This window comes from Colossoma macropomum, unplaced genomic scaffold, assembly GCF_904425465.1.
Source record: "Colossoma macropomum unplaced genomic scaffold, Colossoma_macropomum, whole genome shotgun sequence".
NCBI classification, from domain to species: domain Eukaryota; kingdom Metazoa; phylum Chordata; class Actinopteri; order Characiformes; family Serrasalmidae; genus Colossoma; species Colossoma macropomum.
In genome coordinates this window covers 30,739,361-30,755,189 of record NW_023494787.1, presented here as the reverse complement: position 1 = coordinate 30,755,189, position 15,829 = coordinate 30,739,361, and the positions used below count along the sequence as shown (strand labels likewise).

General features: G+C 40.5%; 1 protein-coding gene across 1 annotated transcript in view; it reads left to right on the top strand.

Annotated features, from left to right (window-relative positions):
- The window catches only part of si:ch211-66e2.5 (hemicentin-2), a 33,972-nt gene that overhangs the window by 5,054 nt on the left and 13,089 nt on the right, over positions 1 to 15,829 (top strand). The window contains exons 3-6 of the mRNA XM_036565517.1: positions 9,401 to 9,661; positions 10,302 to 10,628; positions 11,670 to 11,903; positions 13,056 to 13,144. Of these exons, the coding sequence (XP_036421410.1) occupies positions 9,401 to 9,661; positions 10,302 to 10,628; positions 11,670 to 11,903; positions 13,056 to 13,144 (911 nt within the window). The remainder of the gene's footprint in view (positions 1 to 9,400; positions 9,662 to 10,301; positions 10,629 to 11,669; positions 11,904 to 13,055; positions 13,145 to 15,829) is intronic.

The window sequence follows — 15,829 nt, the reverse complement described above, 5'->3', positions numbered from 1 at the left end:
GGAAGTGATGTGGCAAGTGAACTGGAAGGCTCTCATTCAGTGCTCTTGTTTGGAGCACAAGAAGCTGCTGCTACTCATCTGCGATAAAATGCGCAGTTACAGTGAAATAAGATCCAGTGGTGATGGATGTCCACACAGCACATGTTACAGCTATTCTACCCGTTTTCTTTAGTGATTTTATAACTTTGGTTTTGGTCTCGTTGTAGAGACGGGGTCGCTGTGTCACTAAAGTATCTTTGAGACGGGACGTGTGAAACATAGCGCGAAAGCCCTGTTTCGCATCGACTGAGAACCGGCGTGCAGACTGCAGGTCACATAGCAGCGATGCGTTATTCGCATTTATAAGCACTGCAGTTGGTTTCCTGGTACGTTAAATCTGCAACGAGAGACTGTCAAACACTAAAAAGTGGCGTAGCTGAAGTCAGCTTCTCTTTCAAATTCTCCCGTTCCACCTTAAATGGTGCCGCATTTACATTCGGCGCCTCAGTTAGAATTTAAGGCGGAACGGGAAAATTCGAACAAGAAGCGACTTCAGGCTCGTGAAACAGTCGAACGTTGAGAGACATTTAACTGATCTACTTCTGAGGAAAAGTTTTCTGGCAGAGATGGAAGAAAAGTGGCTGTAGGCGAAGCTTAAAGCAGAGCGAAGTAAATCTGCGTTTTCGTTTATATTGTTTAGTCTATACTAGGACATTAACACATACTGAGACATACTGGACATTAAATGTTGCAGCTGCCAAGGTGATTTGATTTTTGTTGAAAGGACAAAATGTTAACATTTGTGTTGTGACTCCTGATCTTCCTTGGCTTTAATGCAGAGGGAGCCGGTCGGATTTCTCACTTATCCAGTTGTGTTTTTGTTATCTGCCGACTGTCTGGGCGCTGCACTTCCGCACTTCCAAGTTCCACCTTTTGCGTACCGTCAACATTACGTTATAAATTAAATATTTAGAAAATCGATTTATGACATTTGTGAATTGATTCAGAATTGTTCACGTCCGCACCGCGATGCATCTAAGAATCGATTTTTTTCCCGTATTAGTATTATAATCCAAAGTCTTTTGAAAGCTGCCTTAGAAGAGTGGAGGCTGTTATAGCTGCAAAGGCAGGGTAATTTAGAATGTGATGTCCAGCAACCTCATAGAGGTGTGATGGTCAGATGTCCACCTACTTTTGCCATTATAGTGTATATAAAGGGATTCTCCTTACTTACTCCTAACCTTCTCACCACAGATGCGTTGAGTGAGGAATGAAATATGGTTTATAACTACAATAAACTATACAAAAATCTCTTTTATTCAATATACAAAGACTATACAACCATTAAGCACAGAACAGTTGAGTCATTCAGAGTGGTTTGTTGTGAGATGCTTCATTCCAGAGAAACTTAAAGAGTCCGAATTGTTCACAGTGGTGGTGATAGGAACCAAATGTCTGAAGAGTTAAATATCTCTTAAAGCTTCCCCACAGGAAGTTATTACATGAAATGGTTATGAAAATGCTGCCTGATCTCTGTGACATTGTTTTACAATAGTTTTGAGAGAAGGTTTTGGCTTCAAATGTATATTTTTAAAACTTATTCATGGTGGTATATGCAGGTTGTTTTAAGGCAAAATTGTCCCCAAAAACATAATTTTTCAGATTGGCCACTATTTTACCATCACCTGTATATATAAACTCAGAAGAGACGTGTAGATTCCCTGGTGTTTTTGGATAGTACATAAATGTATATTTATACGTTGTAGACATCAAAACCCTTTGTTCCTATCACCATCATTATAAAGAAATTCAAAATCTGGTAAATTCCTCTGCAATGCACCATTTTACATCAAAATTCTCTTTATTATTATTTTTTTTGCCTTTAACGGCCAGATTTACTAAGGATTGACCAAGCACATGCTAAACTTTATGGAGTGCAGGTCGCTCTGAATTGTGCCTGTGTAAAGGAGACTCTTCAGACCGATTAGAATCAATGAAGGCCGTTTACTCAAGCACACAAAAACCCAAGAGTCCAAGAGTTCAGAAAAGGGTCTAAATAATCCAATGACAGCAATCCTAGTTGAAACAAGGCTTGGTATGCAGATGAGACTGGCAATACTTCGCAGTGAGCCAGTGTACTGAGGATCCTTATATAGGAAGGATAACAAGCTGCAGGTGAGAAGGGTCAGGGTTGAACTGGGAAGCACGTCAGTATTCAGGTGATGCTGACCTCTGGTGGCGAGTGTGGTTGTCACACCTGACAGAACCCCCCCCCCAAGGCGGCTGCTCCAGCAGGCGCATCAGACCTGCGACGAGGACGACCCCTAGTGCGAGGGGCTGGACGATCCGGATGGGCCCTGTGGAAGTCAGTGATGAGGGAAGGATCAAGGATGTCATCTGCAGGGACCCAGCAGCGTTCCTCCGGACCATAGCCTTCCCAATCCACCAGGTACCACATCCGGCTTCCACGGCGACGAGAATTCAAGAGGGCACGCACCGTGTACGCATGTCGTCAAAGGCCAGCACATCACCTGTAGAGGAAACAGGCTTCAGGAGAGAGACATGAAAAGATGGGGAGATGCGGTAATGTGGGGGCAACTCAAGGCGGTAGGTAACAGGGTTAATCCTACGCAAGACAGAAAAAGGACCAATATACCTAGGGCTCAGCTTCTTGCAGGGTAGTCGCAGTTTCAAATCACGTGTGGAGAGCCATACCTTTTGCCCTGGACAGAAGGTGGGAGTGTTGCCGCATCTGTGATCTGCGTGGATTTTCTGCTGACGGATTGTTCTTTGGAGCCGTACATGTGCTGAGTTCCAAACCCCCTCACTCCTCCTCATCCAGTCGTCGACTGCCGGCACTTCAGACGGCTCACCTGACCAGGGAAATAATGGGGGTTGAAAGCCTAGCACGCACTGAAACGGAGACAGGCCTGTAGAGGAATGTAATAGGGAATTCTGTGCACATTCTGCCCAGGGAAGAAAACGGCTCCAGTCGTGCTGGTTGTCACTGCAGTAAGAGCGCAAATAACGGCCTATTTCTTGATTCAGCCTCTCCACTTGTCCATTGGACTGAGGGTGGTAGCCGGAAGTGAGACTGATGTTAATATTCAGCAATTTGCAAAATTCCTTCCATACATGTGAAGTAAACTGAACCCCCCTATCAGAAACAATATCCTCGGGCAGCCCGTAAAAACGAAATACTTCATGGAAGAGCCTCTCCGCCGTCTCCAAGGCAGACGGTAACTTTTTGAGGGGAATCAATCTGCAGGCTTTGGAAAATCTATGACCACTAAAATTGCCGTGTTACCATTAGAGGGAGGTAGATCTGTCAAGAAATCCACAGCTATGTGCGACCAGGGGCGATGTGGGACAGGAAGAGGCATAAGGCGCCCAGCAGGGCATTGACAAGGTGTTTTACTTCTAGCACAAACTGAACATGACTTGACAAAATTCGTCACGTCAGTGGATAAACTGGGCCACCAGAAAGTGTTCCGGACCAAGGAAATCGTTCGGGTGATACCAGGATGACCCGAGCTCAAAGATGAGTGCATCCACTGCACCACATTACTTCGAAGGTTAACGGGAACATAGACTTTGTCAGCTGGACATGTTGGGGGTGCTGGGTCATTGTTTTGAGCTCTCCTAATTTCTTCCATACAATCCCAAGAAATTGGGGCAACAATACACGAAGGGGATATTATGGGGTCTGTACAGCTGGGCTTTTCCTCAGAATCATGTTGGCGGGAGAGAGCGTCAGCCTTGCCATTCTTAGATCCAGGTCTATATGTTAAAGTGAAATTGAAGCGTGTAAAGAATAATGCCCACTGGGCCTGGCGAGAATTTAGATGTTTTACTGATTTAATGTTAAAGTTTCTATGATCTGTGAGAATGGTGAAAGGGTGGGCAGCGCCTTCGAGCCAGTGCCTCCATTCCCCCAAAGCCGGTGCAACAGCCAAAAATTCACGATTGCCCACGTCATAATTTCGCTCGGCAGGATTAAGTTTCCTGGAATAGAACGCACAGGAGTGGAGTTTAGCTGGGTCCCCATGTTTTTGGGAAAGAACAGCTCCGATCCCAGTCTCGGATGCATCCACTTCCACCAGAAAAGGAAGGGAGGGGTCAGGGTGGCAGAGAATCAGAGCAGTCGTGAAGCTCCGTTTGAGTGAGTCAAATGCCGAATCGGCTCTGGCTGACCAGTTCAATTTTTTGGCGTTGCCTTGTAATAAAGAGGTGAGGGGAGCGGCTATCATGCTGAAGCCTTTGATGAATCGCCTATAAAAGTTTGCAAAACCCAAGAAGCGCTGCAGTTCTTTAACAGATTTGGGTCGCGGCCACTGAGTCACTGCTTTCAGTTTAGATTCATCCATTTTGACTCCCTGCGCGCAGATGATATACCCCAGAAATGATACCACAGGCTTATGAAACTCACATTTTTCCAATTTCACATACAGATTGTGACTCAGGAGGCGTTGTAGCACCATCTTGACATGAGTGATGTGTTCAGTGAGTGAGGGGGAGTAAACAAGAATGTCGTCAATATAGACTATTACCCACTTATTGAGCATGTTTCTGAATACATCATTTATGAAAGATTGGAACACCGCCGGGGCATTTGCCAGCCCATACGGGACCACCTGGTACTCATAATGGCCAGTTGTAGTACTAAAAGCCGTTTTCCATTCGTCACCTGGCTTAATACGTATCAAATTGTATGCGCTCCGGAGGTCCAGTTTGGTGAACATGGTGGCTTTTCTTAGCTGTTCGATGGCTGACGGGACTAGAGGTAGGGGATAGCGATATTTCACTGTTATCGCATTGAGTCCTCGATAGTCTATACATGGTCTCAATCCTCCATCCTTTTTTTCAACAAAGAAAAAACCCGCGGATGCGGGAGAGGTAGAAGGGCGTATGTAACCCAATTTCAGAGCTTCCTCCACATACTCTTCCATGGCTTGAGTCTCTGGAATAGACAGGGGGTAAATACGACTCTTAGGGGGTATGGTACCAGGAAGCAGGTCAATTGCACAGTCAGTGTCTCTGTGGGGTGGAAGTGCTGCAGCCTTGGTCTTACTAAAAACTGAGGAGAACTCTGTATATTCAACAGGAAGTGGCACTTTTATAGCAGTATCAGGACTTTCAACTGAAGTCGTCAAACATGGTAAGGTCATGCAGTGGGAAAAACAGAAGGGGCTCCATTTCTCTAATTCACCGTTGGGCCAGGATATTATGGGGTTGTGAGTAGATAGCCAGGGGAACCCAAGAACTATGGGATTTTCAGGAGAGGGAATGGCTAACAGTGACATACGTTCTGAGTGCAAAATTCCTGTGACAACATTTAAAAGAGGAGTGGCAGCTAGGATTTGACCAGAGCCAAGGGCTTTCCATCCAGTCCTTTAACTGTCAGGGGTGATTTTATTTTGTGGAGGGGAATGTGAAGTCTGGTTGCAAGGTCTTGGTCTATAAAGTTTCCGGCAGCTCCAGAATCAATCAGCGCTGGGAGAGAGAGACGGTAAGAGCCCCAGATTAGTGTTACGGGTAGAGTGAATTTGCGACTTTCAATAGGAGAATAGATAGTCTCACTCACCCGTTTGGGATTCTTGAGAGTGGGACAGTCACCTTTAAAGTGTCCTTGCTGGCCACAGTAAAAGCAAAGACCCTCGCGTATGCGTCTTAGCGGTTCTTCGGGGGTGAGCTGCACACGACCAATCTTCATGGGCTCCGGCACAGACTGAACGGCGGAAGGGATAGAAGAGGAGCTGGTGATAGGACGGCGTCTGGAACGAATGAGGTTGTCCAAGGTGATGGACAATTGGATGAAATCCGAAAGACTATTGTCACTGTCTCGACATGCCAGTTCCGTTTGAAGGGCTTCATTGAGGCTACGGCGGTATACAGCTTTTAAAGATTTCTCGTCCCATCCGGCCTCAGCAGCGAGAGTGCGGAAGTGTAAAGCATGCTCCGCTGCTGTCTTGTTCCCCTGCTTGAGGGATAATAAAAGCTCTCCAGGATCTTTACCGCAAACGGGATGATCAAAAACCTCCCGAAACACACGTTCGAAGTTAGCATATGTAGAGGAATCAGGCACCTGAGCTTGCCACATAGCTGTAGCCCAGGAGAGAGCTTTACCAGTGAGCAGGGACATAACAAACGCTATTTTGGATGAGTCTGTGGGAAAGGCTGTAGGGGCACGAGAAAAATAAATCGAGCACTGCATTAGAAATCCTTTACACAGACCAGGGGAACCATCATATTTATCAGGGAGGGCTAGCTTGACAGAAGGGAGTGACGTGTCTGAGGGAGGTGTGGAAAGCTGTACTGCAGGCTGCGGGGAGACTTGAGCAGGCGGAGGGGCTTGAGCAGATAGAGGGGCTGAAATCTGAAGGTTACGAACCACATGGAGCAATTCGTCAAGGGTATTGGTGAGGTGAACTAGTTGTTGGGCATGAGAGCCCAATAGCTGACCCTGAGCCGAAACAGCAGCAAGGAGATTAAGCGGGTCTTCTGGATTCTGGGTTGGCAAAGTATTCTGTAAAGGAGACTCTTCAGACCGATTAGAATCCATGAAGGCCGTTTACTCAAGCACACAAAAAAACAATATCAAAGTCAAAAACAGTCCAGAAGTCAAAAAAACAGAAAAGATCACAAAAACAGCAGAGGTACCAAAGGGAGATCAAAAGCAGAGTCCAAGAGTTCAGAAAAGGGTCTAAATAATCCAATGACAGCAATCCTAGTTGAAACAAGGCTTGGTATGCAGATGAGACTGGCAATACTTCGCAGTGAGCCAGTGTACTGAGGATCCTTATATAGGAAGGATAACAAGCTGCAGGTGAGAAGGGTCAGGGTTGAACTGGGAAGCACGTCAGTATTCAGGTGATGCTGACCTCTGGTGGCGAGTGTGGTTGTCACACCTGACAGCCTGATTGTCAACCTCTGTTTAAATGACAAAACGGCTAATTTGAACACAGATTTACTCAGAGCCTGTTTCAGCCAGCTGTAGATAGAGGAAATTGGAAGTTCTGACAGAGGAGGAGAGTCTTAGCTGGCGGTGGATATGTAGTTTGGCAAATCACTGTGAAGAAAATAAATATAATACAAACAACCAAAATATCTGCGGATGAACTGAATAAAGATCAGGGTAACCATCGGTCTGGAGTCACAGGTTTATTTTGCATCCCACAGAAAAAATATGGAGAAACCTAAAAGCACTATTCTTATGTGTAATGTTTTTATATTAAATTTTAGTATTAAAAAAAATATTTTTAAAACTAGTCCCCACAGTGCCTCTCTCATCATACTGACTGGCTTATGTTAAAACAGCATTTTTCAAACTATGGGTTACCACTCACTGGTTTGGGATGTTAGGTAATACAAGTGATTAAGAAATGAATTACTTATTTAAGGAAATGAAGTATTTGTGTTGTCCAAATTATTTTGCAGTATTATACATATCAGTAAATGTGAAGACGTAATCTAAAGAAGAACTCAAAAAATAGTTTCTTTATAACACTGACGTTCCTACAAAAAGCAAGCCAAGGCAAAACAAGTTTATCTTTCGTACACTGCTGTCATTCAAAGTACTTTACAAATAACAAAATACAGTCTTTTGAAAAATAAAGGAGAACAGAAATGAAAAAAACATGATTAAAACAGATTTAAAAGAGAAATTCATTAAATGAAAAATCAAATTATAAATTAAAATCAGATGATTAAAAATCAAATTAAAATTTAAATAGGAAAATAAAGAATTATAGAGTGCCAATACAGAGGAGAAGTGCTAGAAACGCTAACAGTGTTTTACACTGAGCTGAAAGCCTGCTCAAACAGGAATGTTTTAAGCCTAGATTCAAAACTGAGTAATGTTTTAAATCTCTGCTAGTGCTCTCTGTCAACTGGTTCCATTTAAGAGCAAAATAGTAGCTAAACGCTGCTTCTCCATGTTTAGTCTTCACCTTTCATAGGACTAACTGAGTAGTTACTAATGATCATATTGCTGCAACATACGAAATAAATATGCTGGTCCTACACCATTGAGCGATTTATAGACCAGTGATATTATCTTAAAGTCTGTTCTGTAACAGACTGGTAGCCAGCGTAAGGCTTTAAGAACGGGGGTGATGTGTTCTCTTCTTTTACTCCAAGTGAGAACTCTGGCAGCTGCATTTTGAATCATCTGAAGCTGTTTGATTGTATAAAAGCCTGAATAGACTGATAAATCAATGTGATCAGTTGTTATTCTCAGTGTTACTGAGCTCTGCTAAAGCCTGAATAGACTGATAAATCACAATGATGATCAGTTATCAATCTCAGCGTTACTGAACTCTTTTGAAGGATGATGGAGCTGAACAGTCTTAGCAGTTGTGGACATGTACACAAGTGATAAGCATACCATCATGGACTTGTGCATGTTTCGTGGAAAATTACGTACATGCCGTTAACTGAAAATCACATAGCTACTCACTTTATAGTCAAATTTGTAAGATTTTGTTATTGGATATGGTGAATATGGTGAACCTTTTTTTCGCACAATTCAATATGCTCTCAAGGTGGCATAGAAAAAGTAAAATCAGACTAAGAGTACCATTGTCTTCTTCCAGCCCCTCTCCATGCTTCATGTGTCTACAATACATTGCGCATTTTAAATACATCCCTTGTCCCTTTAAAATCTGCAGTAAAACCACTTCATTTTTGTTTGTACCTAATCTGATCCTGTATGAACTGGTAATGTTTGTTTTCTGAAGTACTCATTTAAAATGACATTATAGTGACTTAAACTGGGTTGTTGTGTGAGCCATCTGGATATTTTTTGTTGTAAGTATTGTGGTCTGCTTCTTTGTAATAACCCTTTTGCAGAAATGTGAATATGAACTTCCTTAATAATGCACAGTGTAAAAACTTGACTGATAACAACTTCAATGACAAAATGCATGTAAAGCCGTACATGCACACTATTGTGGAGCTGGACTATCCATGCTTTGATGAAAGGCGGCTGGGTTAACAACAGTCCAGTATGGATTATGCTTTAATTGCGAAAATGTAAAAAAAAATAAAAGGCAAATGTCCCAGCTGTTTGATGTGGTCATTTCATGTTTAACTGTATGAAGGAAATAGTTGAATTGTAAAGTTAAAAGAATACACCAGCGTTTTTTACCTGATCTCTATCTGTCGCATCTGTACAATACAATTACCACAGACAGTAATTTCTTAGTAACTTAATCACAGAACAGAAAACCAGTTGACTAATAAGTGTATTTTGAGTTTACAGGCTTTCTTCTGTATACAGAGAGAAATTATTGTCCATGGTATTGACCGTATGCTACAAGTGCAGCAGAGAGTGATTAAGCTGAACAATGATGGCATGTTCCTTTAAAAATACTACACAATCTCCAGGCTAATATGATGTTCTTTTTAAATTTTGTCCTAGCTGCTAGTGATCCCGTCGTGCTCACTCCTCCCAGAGTGGTGGTTGCATATGGAGCTCCAGTCTCTGCGAACTGTTCAACACACCTCACCCATCTTGGGATGGGCTGGGAGGCCCCCTTGGGACCAGTGGACATGACGGATGAGGTCAATCAAATCACCTGGAAAGTGGACAGTCTTACAGAGTGGAATATAAAACCATTTTGCTTTGTCAACGTGAATGAATTGTCCCAGAAAACAAAGTTTCTGGAAGTTATTGTTTACAGTACGTTGTTCTTTCTTATGTCACTTCGCCTTTGAAAAATCATGCTCTGCAATATCTACCTGTCTACCCATACCGTATGCACGTAACCTTAAGTATATTAAGTAAAATAGTTACCATAACCTTTGCTTATGTGAAACAGGCTATATCTGTGAAACACTAGATATTGTGTAAAGCTCTCAGGCTTCCCCCAACAAATTCATGCCACCTAAATATGGTTGAGTTCCTGTCATTAGTGTTACCATGTTCTGAAATCTGAACACAAAGTGTGACTTTCTTGAGATTGCTACTAAAACACAAGGAGACACATGAGATTATTGGGCTCTTTTGCTCAATAGAATGTCTGAGTAGCAGGAGACTTAAGCAGACGTCTCCTTTATCTTTGTCTTTGTCTGATCTCGTTGTCTAGGAAAAACTAGAAAGTCATTAAGAAGACCTCTTTACTGATTTTTATTTAATACGTGATGACACTCCAAACTAAACATTTGGCTTTTCTGAATTTGTTGGGTCGGTTATGCTCTGGCCTTTTCAATAAATCAAAGAACAGATCAATAAAACAGTAGCTGTTGCAGAATAGATGGTAGCTGCTGGCATTGTTTGCTTGTTTTGTTTGATAATGTTAACAATTCTTTTCACTCAACAGAGATTCCAGATAATGTATCCATCAGTTTGAATGACACTGAACGAGTGACTGAGGGGAAAACGTATGAGCTCCTGTGTGACATCAAGAACATTGCTCCGCTTAAGAACCTTGTTGTAAGGTGGTATAAAGGCCAAAATGTAATTCGTATTAGCCGATATTCTGAAACTGACACCACTCCAAAAAGTAAGTTGGGACGCCTCCCCATAAACCTAAACAGAAGTGACAATGGAGCTCAGTACAGGTGTGAAGCTCAGCTGGAACTGGGAGCAGGTGGACCTCAACCTCCTCCCGCAAAGAAATCGGAACCTCTCAGTATTAATGTACATTGTAAGTTTTTAAACAAGACTTGTTTGGCCATTTAATATTGACCAACGTGATGAAAGTGGCACTCTATTTGCATGGACCTCTTGTAGATCTGCATGAATGTAATTTGCATTTGAAATAAACATAATAGCTAGTGCCAGGAGAGTGGTAGACAGTTTGAGTACATTGCTTTTAGCCAAGGAGGCAATTAGTGAAGTGAATAGAGTGATGCTGTTCAGCATGTTCAAATGACTTAAACTGGACTGTGGGTGACACATGAGTTAGTCTGGTCTGCTGGTGCTGTGTAACTGGTTACAGTTAAAACAGAGAATGGAACACCTGCTGTGAAAGTATTAACAGTACAAATGTGAGCTTTTACATCTGTCCTGCTAGATGATTGGCCCTTATTCATCAAAGTTTCGTAAAAAAAAGTGCAGATTTGGAAGATTTTGTAGTGTTAAAATTTTGATGACTGAAAGAATCAAATGTATAATAAACAAAACATCGTAATTTGTGTAGTATAATTCTTTTTCTAAAATAACTTTTATTAAGTACTGTATAATTGAGCTGTATGAGATTTTTATTTTTGGGCTGATGTCAGTAGTATAAAACAAAAGCACAGTGTAATATGTCTTTAAATGGATCAAGGAGGCATGGTAGCATTTGTTCATACCAATGTTCATGCAAAGTAAGTACATCCACTTTTTTTGTGAAGAAATTATTAGTGTTACTTTTTTTTTTATTATTCTTCATTATTGGTATTACATATGATATAGATTAAGACGTTTTTCAGGTTGTTAAACAGTTACACTCAGATTTACTCACTCAAACCAGGTGTGAGTTTGATTATACAGATACATCAGAGATAAAACTGGTGAATAATAATATTGTTGGTGAAATTTGCATGCACTCATTTTGCAAACAGTTTTGTCTGTATATAACTTTGATGAATAAGCCCCATTTTTTATGTTTGTAAATAAGTCAAACATGCCTTGAGTCAGTGTTAGCCAGGGCTTAAGCCTTTTTTGTGTCTGATTTGTGATGTGTATCTTTGTTTTTCCTCAGACAGCCCAAAGTTCTCCAGATCTGTGGAGATCTTTAACCAAACAAATAAAGAGATCACCTTAGACTGCACTGTGGAAGCAAATCCCCATCCAAAATACACCTGGAAAACACCTATTCAGCATGAGTTCAATAAAGCAGTTTTGTCAGTACCTGCTTTGACATCTGGCAGCTTTAATTGCACTGCCACAAATGAGTATGGCTCGTCAGTAAAACAGTTCATCATCAATCCAAAAAGTGAGTAGTGGATATTGCTACTGTTCTGTTTCTCTGTTCAGTCTGTTATATATACAGTGGCCCCCAAAAGAGTGCTCTTACCTGCTTCACATTATTTATGTCATAAAATTGAAACACAGATCTGCCAAAATAACAGCAATGAATTGGCCAAGTTGCACGTTAGGAGCGAAAATATGCTGATTCTGATCTTGGCTAATTCTAATTGTGCATCCCTGCTTGAAAATGTATTCACTTAATTGCTTAAGTAAACAATGTGTCAAAACAAGTGTTTGCCATTTGATAGCATCTATTTATTCTAAACAGACCTATCCAAAACTTTTGGCAAAGTATTCTTTCAAAAGGCAGCTGATGTGCTTCAGATTATTATCATTTAAGCAGTTTCTTTACAGAGTTTTACAGGTTTGCATGCAAAATGACTTCTAAATTTATGATCCCATTAATGAAAAAAAGCTCACCCACACCACACACTTAAAAAAGATGGTTATTTAAGGGTTTTTACTACTTTAGACAATAACTCTATTTGGAACCATTTTTTTCTATTTCTAACCTTTTTAAATGGTTATTGTAACAATAACAGATCGCTTTTTCGTGCTGTATAGAATTGTTTTCAAAAAGGTCCTATATAGAACCTAATGAAACACATTCGCCATCAATCTGAAGAACAATTGTGTCATGCAAAGAACAATTTAAGCATAAAATTGTTCTATGTAGAGAACTCAGGGTTCTAAATAGGACCACTGCCTTTACTAAAGAACCCTTGAAGAGCCATCTTTTTTAAGTGTGCATTGTAGGAAAAACAGCCCTAGGCTTTGACGTTCCCACGGGCTTAACAGAACCCGTCTGGTTGGGATTCTCCTCCAGTCTTTGATGTTGTGAAAGTGTTTTTGCCTGAAATGAATAATATAATTTTGTTGAACATTTTATGAAGTTACCTAAAGAACGTCACAAAAGGTTATCACAGCTTAAATTAAGTTTGTTAAGTTGTCCAAATATTTTTTGGGGACACTGTATTTTAGCTATGTGTTGATGCCACACAGACTGCTGTATGGAAACCTGTTCTCTTTCTCTGTTTAATAGTAATATCTTCTCATAAATTACTTGTGTACACTGATGTATATAACTTTCGATTGTAATACCACTCTTCCTTTACAGGTCGTGACCGCACTATTTTCTGGGCTTTTCTCGGATCGGGGTTGGCCTTGGTTTTTGTGCTGATTGTAGGTTACGTGATAAAGAGGAGTGTCAGCTCGAACTCTGTCGTCTGAAGGTTTCTCACCCAAAGCAGGACACACCTTCAGGACTATAATAACAAGCACTTCATCAGTGTTGAACTGAACTTCTGCAGGTTTAGCTGATCAGGCTGAAATTTGGTTCTTGCAAGTTTGAGTCAGTAACCATTATTTGATCACTGATGATTTTTTTAAGGTTTTGGAAAATGGACCATGGCTGAACTGATCTAAAATGTATGCAAAGTCTCCATATTTTTCTGTCATGAAATGTGTGTAAGAGAATGAAGTGAAAAGGAGTGTGTTGGGGAGGTTTTGTGTGATTTTCACTCAGTTATAGTCTCTGACTTGATCGGTTGTGGTTGTGGTGTTTTTTTTTTTTTGTTTTTGTAATTTTTGTCTTTAATACTTGCTAGAAAAATCAGCATAGACCAGCATACCTGGTCACCAGCAAGACCAGCATAAGCTGTATTTTGGATGCTGGTATGCTGGTCAGCAGCAATGGAAGCTGATATGCTGATCATCAGCACAACCAGCATTTCGCTGCTGTCAGAACAAAACCTCATATCTCCTAAAAGGTGACTTTACAGGAGAAGGAGAAAACATCATTTACTTTCAATGTAAGCCAATGGAACCAGAATTTTTTCCAAGTAATTTTGGTCCATTTAATTTGGTCCGTTCATCATGAAATTTACAATGTAAAGAGCAACAGGCACTTTCAAATTATGTGAAAAACAAAAAAATGATAAAAATGGAAATATGAGGTTTTGTTCTGACAGCAGCGATATGTTGTGTTTTGGATGCTGATATTCAGTTCAACCAGCATGTCCATGCTGGGTGACCAGCTAAACCATCAACCAGACCAGCATAAACCAGCTGGTGGTCTATGCTTTTTTTTCAGCAGGTATGAAATTGCATGACACCTATGCACTGACTATCTATGAACTATTAGTAACGAATGCTTATAAGTTAGCTTTCATTAGGTATTCTCTTCTTTGTTGTAACCAATAGTAAGCCATTCATAGTGAGTTGGCATGACAAATATTGAAAGAATGGTTGGGTGAGTAATCAAATTTATACCAGTTTCCCCTTTAGCCCAGATGTAGTCGATTGGCCCAGAAATGTCCAAATTTTGCTTCTTTAGTTTTGAACTAGAGCTTTGAGGCAAATGTTGATAAGAGCCACTAGAACCCAGTAGTCACCCAAATGGCTCAAATTGTTTCTGTAAAAATAAAAAAATGTCTTTCAAGCAGCTCAGACCATATCCAGGTCTGCTTTAAGCCTTGTCAAAGTGGTTTAGGACACTGTGACAAGTGAGCTATAAGAGTGAAAACAAAACTGCAGGCAGCCACTTTAGATAACAGAGTGTGTATTCATAAAGTACCTCAGGAATAGAAGTGCTGATCTAGAATCAGTATTTGTGACAATGACCGTTATAAATAAATAAAGAAATCTTATCCAAGATCAATCCTGATCAGTCTTTCTGCAAGTCTGCATGACCTTAATGAAGAACTGGATGCTGTTTAAGTAAGTTGAGAGATGTTGTGGCACTTTTACAAAAACTGTTTGGGCTATTTGGGTGACTATTGCCTTCAAGTGTTTTCTAGCAATGTTAGCCTCAAAGCTCCAGTTGTAAACTAAAGAAGTAAAATTTGGACTCCAAATATTGTCTTGGTTGATCAACAACATCTAAAGTAAGTAGAAAATTGTGTAAGTTTGATTTTTTGCCCAACCATTCCTTTAAGCCTAGCCTGAAATTTTGGTGAATTTTGGCCAAACTGTTTTGAGTAGAGCACCACTAATTTGTGATTGGGGTTCACTCTTGCTTGCGTTCTGTCTACAGTCCTACATCCCTTTCCATTGTGATATCCACTTTTTTCCCCCAGCTCCACACAAACTGTGGAGTCAAAATCATGCTCAGACTTGAATTAATCCAAATTGTGCTCCTAAATATTCTCTGTTACTTGATGTTACTTTCCACTGCTACAACTGAATGGTTATTGCCTCATGCACTCATATGGCAGCATTGCTGAAAAAAGTTGTTGCACAGCCTTTAATATTATTTATGTGTGTGCGTGGTTACAGTAATGTTTATAAGGAGGAATCATGACATTTTCATTGTAAAGCTTTAAGTCAATGCCAATTGATATCTTTTTTTGCTGTTATTGTTGTTTTGTTGTTGTTGTATTCATGAAATAAAAAGACAATTGGAAGAAATCAAACAGCCATGTAGTAAAATCTAAACCAAATGCTTAATTGAAGTATGCATTTAAATGACTGATGCATATACATACATAGTTTACTAAGCTAATCATGCTACAGTAATCATGTAGCCAATCTACCCACTCAGGGAGATCGCATTTTCTACAGTTAAAAAACAAGATTTGCTGAAACTCCACTATGAGAACCAAAGTCATGAGAAACAAACTTCAATATAAAAAATAACTTTTTTTTTGGTTGTTGCTTTTCTGTCCTAGAATTAGAATGTGTACTTGATTCATACACGCACTGTATGTATCACTGGGGCTTCTGTGTGGTCTGTATCTGTAATACCTGTAGAATCATGTTGTGACAACTCAAGACTAAGATTAGTGTATATACAGGACTGTGCAACTGTCAGAGAACAACCTTTCACTCTGGTAATTTCCAGGTAATTTCCAGTCGGCCGCTATCTTTTGGCATAGGAAAAGAGTAAGAAAA